This window comes from Physeter macrocephalus, chromosome 5 (assembly GCF_002837175.3).
Source record: "Physeter macrocephalus isolate SW-GA chromosome 5, ASM283717v5, whole genome shotgun sequence".
In the NCBI taxonomy this organism is placed as follows: Eukaryota; Metazoa; Chordata; class Mammalia; order Artiodactyla; family Physeteridae; genus Physeter; species Physeter macrocephalus.
In genome coordinates, this window is record NC_041218.1 from 35,878,912 (window position 1) to 35,886,411 (window position 7,500).

Sequence of the window (7,500 nt, forward strand, 5' to 3'; positions counted from 1 at the left end):
GCAGGAAAAAGGTAGAGACAAGAGAAAAAGACTTAAAAAGGTTTGACAAATGAGAGTGGTTTCACTTCTACAGCTGTGTTGCCACTAATAAGCTGCAAAAGGAAGCAGCCAATCTCAACTAATTACAGGATGAAATTGTATCATAAGAACTCTAATTAGAGGATGCTGTTAGAGGTTATCTAATAATCTACTGCAATGTTACTTAGGACTAACTCCTTCTTGTCCTACCAGACTTCAGCAAAAGTCTATTTCCTTAAATACAAAGCCAGTTGCTGATTATTGACTGCCCCTATGGTTAAACAGGTGTAGCCCCCAGTGAAACAACAACAACAGCAATAATGAAGGAGGCAATGTTTTCAACCAACAGGACTTCAAGTAAGTTGCTATTCTGTTGCTGCCAGAATTTTTTTTTTTTTTTTTTTTTTCCATAGTCCCAAATCTCAGCAGAGAGGCTCCAGCCAGCTGGAAAATTTTACACTGACCTTTAGTCTCCTTGCTAATTTCGTGGAATGGTAATGACATTACTACATATTCAAACAAAATTGTCTTAATTGCAAATTAGCCGGAGGAGGCTGAAAATTTTCAAATTAAATCTGATTGGAGATGGAGAGAGGGAAATGGAATTTCCTCACTAACAATCATTTGTGGCATGTGTTAACAAATATAATGAAATGTCAAGTTTGCCAATTCCTCTGGAAGTATCATTTTCAATTTATGATTACAGTGTCACTTAATGCTGATGTACCCTGGAAAGTGGGTGTCAGGGTAGAAAAAAGGAAAAAGGTGAGAATGTATGCAAGCTGTTTAACAGTGTGCCCTTCATTACTCCCCTCAGAAAGGCCCTGTTCTTCATTATCAAAGAACTCATATCACCTCTGTCATATTTACCACACATCTTTTGTCATAAATAGCATCCAATTAGCAAAATTTTTAAGCAGGGCAGCACATAAAAAGATTTCTGCCATATATTTAAATGGTACTCAGAAGAGGTAAACCTACAGTCCTTTTCATGTTATACAGTAATCTATAAAACCAAGCAAGAAAACTAGTGTTAACTGTTCTGCTTCTCTATGAAGTAACTGCTGAGTGGCTAAATAGAGAATTTTCAGCTTTTGTATATAATTTAGTAACACCTGCCTTTTCAAATCCCAAATACACTTCTTAAGATAAACCTTTTTTTAATGGGGAGAAAATGATGTGTACAGCATTGATTGATCTTTCTTTGTGGATTTGTTTTACACATTTAGTCAGTAGAGAGATTTGTTAGGGAAACAAAAATTAACATATGCCAGCTAATTGTTCTTCTTTCTTGGGCAGCAGCCAGAAGCAGCACATTAGCAGTCTAATAATAACGACTGGCACCCTGAAGGCATCCCCAAGTGCATCTGTTCCCAATAAACCACAAACTGTTATTCTGTTCATACTCTAAGCCAGCAGACTGGGTTGGGAATTCTTTGTTACGTACATAAATAAAAGCTGAGATCATGCTACTAAATGCTGCATTTAATACATTTACAAGCCACGGGTGTAAGCTTCCCTAGCGTGTACAAAAGTACCTCTGCACAGTTTGAGAAATGCAGGAAGATGCACATGCATCTGTGTGTGTGATGTTGCCAGTGATATTTTTTAAAAAACAAAAAAACACCAGACTGTATAATCAGTAATGTTACATTTAGACCCTGTCAACAGCATTACATATCTGTATGTTAAAATTGTGAAGAGAATAAAAGAAAAAAAGTACTTCCCCTTACTTAAAAAAAACACTCAGCTGAATGGTTACATATTCACCTTTCGAAATTGTAAACCAGAATAAAATGGCCCATTCAGAAGCCAGAAAAATACCAACATTGCAAATCAATGAAAGATCTATCTTGATGAATACCTGACAGGACTCTGTACATTTTGGGAACACGGGAAAAGTTCTCAAGACAGGAGAAATGCATCTTTTTCTATGCAAACTCCTCATGTTGACAATGTTACGATAACTTATTCTGCCATCCTGCAATAATACGCATACCATGTTTGTAGGCGTGCAATCACAAACTGATAAAATAGAATTTATTATTAACTAAAGGGAAGCATGTAAAAGCCAGGATGAGCACTTAGCTACCTCGGCTCATCTGAATATAGTCAAGGTTGGGTGAAACTCATTATTCAGGACTCGCAGCCTTGATAACTTTGATTTTCATCCATCCATAGCATGGCCAAAAGGTACCATTTAATGAAGTACCATTCAGAGAGTAAATGGGGTCATATAATAGACAGTGCGGTTGCACCTTGTGTTCATGTACTGATAGCTGTTAAGGGTGCAGTGATGAACCAACAGAGCTCATTTCTCCTTGGTAATAAATTCACGCTATTAATATTTATCAAATGTGTGGGCCGTCTCAACTGAGCCACTGCACATGAGACCATAAATCTCTACTATCATATCAATTTTGAAGCTTCTTTTGTACAGTGTATAAATTTTAGGGTTTTTTTTTTTGAGGGGTGTGAGTACTGACCACTCTTCTTTAAAACCAATTTGAGGCCAGCAGTGCTGTTCCCCACTTCAGATATCGCTAGTTCCAAAGGGAACTTTAAACTGTGGTTTCATTTTAAATCGCTCATCTAAGATTCTGTATTAATTGCCCACCATCAAACGCAATTAGCAATTCTTTCATGTGTGGTTTATGTAATGTAATACTTCAATTACATTATTCATTCAGGTTCTGTTTTGGATTATAGGCTGAAAATTCTTTATTAGTGTAGATGTAACCATGCTGCTGGAGTTTTAAAAAATTTACTGATTGAATAATTAATTGGAAAAGAACAAGCTGCAGATTCCTGATGGATTTATGAGACAATTATTCTGTCTTGTGATTATCTACATTATACTATAGAAGCAATGAGGGAAAAAAAAATCTTACTGAAAAGAAAGTCATAAATAGAGGATCCAAAAGATTCTCAAAAGTTTATTTTTTAAATTGAAAATTCAGATATTCCAGAGTTTAAAAAAGTAACATGTAGATTAAAAAAGATACCTTTCTCCTTTCTTCCTATTAAAAATGGGTTTAGAGTTACCTATACTTATACATAGTACAAAGGAAAAACTCTGATATCTTGGGGAAATACCTTAGCAGAATTTAAATAAATGTAGTCTCTATGCAAAAAAAGAATAAATTTTGAATAATACTAATTGGTGACTGATATCAGAGACACTAGGAGAAAACTCATACAATATAGTCCGTCTTTTATCTCCTCCCCCACTACAAAACCAAATGATCTCTTTTTTACATAAAGAAATGGAGGGAGAGGCAAAGCTGGCAATCACTAATCATCAGGCTATACAGGGGCCTTATTAAAAAGTATCCCCACAAACTTTCATTAAACTAGAGTTACCCAGCTGATTACTCTAAGTTTCTGTGCAAACATTAGCTGAGCGAGATAAAGTATATTCTTTTCAACAGTCTGTGTATCTGACTACGTTATTGGGTTGGCTTCAATCTCATATATATTTTTAGGGAAACTGCAATTTTTATTTTCTATAATCACCCATTTTCCTTGTCATAAACTCTCTAAATTAACATGATGTGTACTCTACGGTAAAATGTACCAACATGTGCAATACATCTTAACTGAAATAACAACCAAAGAAAGAGAACAAGATTGGCTTTAAAAATACTATGACATTTTGACAAAACATTTGATAAAAAAATCTATTTATATGTATCTGATGATCGATCCAAATCCTCTTCGGCATACTACATACCTCTCTATTTGTGATTTGTACAGTTCTGCTTTACAGGTTGCTCAAAAGTGGGTTTCCTTTTAATATCTGTAAACCTATCACAGAAGGATATTCTCTCTGGCTTCAGCCTCAAGGCGGTGATTTGTGCACTGATAGGTGTACTTTGTTTAGTGTCACCCGTGGTGTAGACTGGATAGATTTTGTAAAAGATGGCATTACTTTAAAAGAAACATACAATTTGACAAGCGATTGCATTTTACTTTCATTTTATTGCCATATTTTTCATCACACTCATTGTTTTCTAACTGTCGCTAAATTGTTCACTTTCTTAGTCTGTTACATTGGTAGAGCTATTTACTGTTTATAAAGCAATATGCACTTACAGGTTTGGGAGACGGCTTGGGCTCTGAGGGTCGCATGTGCAAGTGGGTCATCATTGCTTGAAGACGTTCGCGTTCTTTAGAAAGCTGTTAAGAAAAAGTGAGATCAGAAGCATTTTAGAAATGACTGATACAGCTATTTTATTGCAGTGATACATCTTATCATTGAGCTTGTCTCCGAGTAATGATTTCTGCATATAAAAGTCTGTGGCCATAGGAACTTATCTGGGAGGAAATGCAACTTTAGCTATGGAGGGGGGGGGAAACTTTTATAGCTTTCCTTATGTTAAAAGGTCAGAGAAAACAAATAACACTTCATCTTTTTGTCAATAAGAGAATTGAGGTCACAGTTGCCTCAACAGTAACAAGTTACTGAAACCATAAATTAGAAGGCCCATGGTGTCTCTTTAAAGTCCTGTGGACACTGTTAGCTATGGACTAGTGCCAGCAGCTGTGAAGGGGTGAAGGGTTCTCAAAGCGAAGTGCCTGCCAGGATTGTCTCCACACTTCATGCATTCCCACTGAGGTCCAGTTAGTGCCCCCTGCAATCTGCCATCATCAATCTAATTCAATAGAGTGACAGAGACCGGGCAGTGTGAAATGCTGAACTCTGCCACGGAGTAGGCATCCACACTTGCGCTGGGTCTCATTACAAGTGACGGACCTTACTTTTCCATCAGTCAGACACAGCAGAAAAAAAAAAAGAGGCATAATTGGTCACACTGCAGACTGTCTCATCAGCCAAACTCTTAGTTTTAGTCTACCTTTTATAAATGGTAAGCAGGTTTACAAAAAAGCTTTTTAAACGACAGCAGTGACAATGCTTTTTATGTGTTCTTGATTATTTTACAAGTCAAAATATTTTTAGGAGCTCCCTGGAAAAAAGCAATGACATTTACGCGTTTAGTGAATGATGAATTTAAAACAATTTAAGACGTACTAAAGTATGAAGACAAATAAATTGTATGTTTAATTAAATGAAACAAGGTATTGGCTTGATTGAGAAAAAATAATCTTAAGATGAAATGCTAGAGGAAGCCTTAGAGGGTTAGAAAAAATGTAGCAAGAATCATATTGAGGGTGATATAATTGCTTTATGATCAGTTTTATGAGTTCTATTTATTTTTGGCCAAATTGTGTTTCAACATTAACAGTAATGTTTTTTAACTTAAGTTAGCAGCATTTGATACAATACACATATTACCATCTGTGATATTGTAAATGATGTGCCATTACTCCAAGTCTTAAGGATTCTTGCAAGATCTTTAATTAAAAATACACTAGAGGTAGAAAAGGAAAAGATTTTATTTAGAGTATTAAATTACAGGCATGATACTGTAAAGGCTTTTTGCTATAATATAAAATCTCACGGAAAAAAAACAAGATTAGCTCATGTAAAAACCGTCTCTGCAATAAAATCATATCCAACTGGGGGGTTGGGTCTAACCTTTCGTAGGGAAACTTAGATTTGACTCCTTTGGGATAACCAAATGTATATGATATAGTCTAAAGGTTATATTAAGTCTAAGTGGTAAGTACATTAAACTACAACAATCCACCCTGAGTTATCAATCATTGCTATCACTATAAACAATCTAAAATTCCTTGTATTTCTATGAGTCATTGTATTAAAAGACACAGGATCTGCCCAGTACTCAATTTAACGACCAGAAGTCAGAGAAAGGAGTCCATTAAGGGAGACTTTGACAAACCTGTATTTCTAACTGCTGCACCACCTGCATTTGCACTCGACACTGGGCAGTGCTTCTGTCGTCCAATGCATGTTCGTTGTTAAGGTGCCTAAACAAACACAAAACACAAAACAGAATGTTAAGCCATGGCTATCTCAGTGGCATATGCTCCACTTAAAACCACTGAAGTCGTATTTCCTCCGCAGTGGGAAAAAAGAACACTTTGAAATGATACCAGAAAAGTTAAGTAGGCTGATGTGTTTAGTGCAAATTATTTACACAACATAAAGAGACCTTTCAAATAGTAGAAAATGTCATTGTCTCTAAGCTTATCAGTTATTACAAAAAATATTTTCCCCAAACCATTTGCAGAATAATAGTAGAAATCACTAGATGAATTTCATATACTCATGCCATTTTTTTTTAAAAAGGACACCTTATAAATACATGAACCAAAAGTAACTCTGAAGAGAACAAAGACAATTCTCTATTCCATTTTTGTTAAAACAGTTTGTGGCTCCTATGATGTTATTTAGTGAGCGATGTCTTATTTCACCAGGATGTGGTATGAATTATGTAAAGATGGCAAATTATCGTCCCATGGAAACATCAAATACTTATGAAGAATGATCACTTGCTATTACTAATAATTAAAGTGCATTGAAGATTCTGACAATCAGAAGTGTAAGATTGACATTTCATGTCTAGTGTCCTATTTGGGAGACATCTATTCTAATCTTTCAAAAAAGTAGGGAAAGATAAGACATTCTCATTATCTTACTCTGATCTTTATTATGTATTAGTCTATTATTATTTCATAATGTTTAAAAAGATCTCTTTAATGAGTGGTATGTTGATACATCAAAAGTAATTTAGTAGAGCAGCATCTCCAATGAACATGAACATATTCAATAATATGTACTTTGTAATATATCATTTATTTGCTGCCTCCTAAAATTAAAAAAGTCATCTTCAATTAATTTAATATCCTTTGGTGTGTCTATTTCACCAATGGGCAAACTAAGGCAGCAATTTAAGAGATGTTCTCATCAATGTATCTAAGTGAAATATTAAACCAAATATTTACAAAATTAAATAAGAATTTATATATTTCTCCATCCGGGCTCAAGTACCATTTAGAATGGTATAATAGTCTAAAAAGTTTAGTGCAGCCCTCATTTTACTAAAATTCAACAGAAATACTTTTGTGCCCATTCAAATGATTTACTTACGTTTCTTGAAATCGATAATGAAACAGAACAAATATATAGACAGACAAATATGTAACACATATAAAGAAGAAGTAATTTACAAACATGTAGGTTTATTTGTTAGTGGATCTAAGTTCAGCAAGTAGAGATCTTTGTGCAACTCTGCCCCATCCTTTGATAAATTAAATCAGTTTGTTTCAGTACCTCCTCACTGATCATGACAACAAAACCTCCATGTATCTTAGCACAACTGTCATTCTTGGTTGAAGAGAGACTGTGGACTAAAATAGCAGGGTGTATCAGGTCAAGTTTAAGGTGTGTGGTTATAGCCCAGGAAAGGCACTTGTACTCCACCTGTCTGCTCTTAGACCGGCTCTGTTGGTTTGGTTAAGAAACTAACTGGAACGATACACACTACTATATATAAAATAGGTAATCAACAAGGACCTACTGTATAGCACAGGGAACTCTACTCAATACTCTGTAAT

The 7,500-nt window shown here is 35.1% G+C and overlaps 1 protein-coding gene across 31 annotated transcripts in view; it reads right to left on the bottom strand.

Annotated features, from left to right (window-relative positions):
• The window catches only part of FOXP2 (forkhead box P2), a 536,717-nt gene that overhangs the window by 34,317 nt on the left and 494,900 nt on the right, over window positions 1–7,500 (bottom strand). For all 31 annotated transcript variants that reach the window (XM_055084891.1, XM_055084888.1, XM_055084875.1 and 28 more), the window contains 2 exons: window positions 5,823–5,910; window positions 4,114–4,197 (listed from right to left, as the gene is read on the bottom strand). In XM_055084891.1, the coding sequence (XP_054940866.1) occupies window positions 4,114–4,197; window positions 5,823–5,910 (172 nt within the window). The remainder of the gene's footprint in view (window positions 1–4,113; window positions 4,198–5,822; window positions 5,911–7,500) is intronic.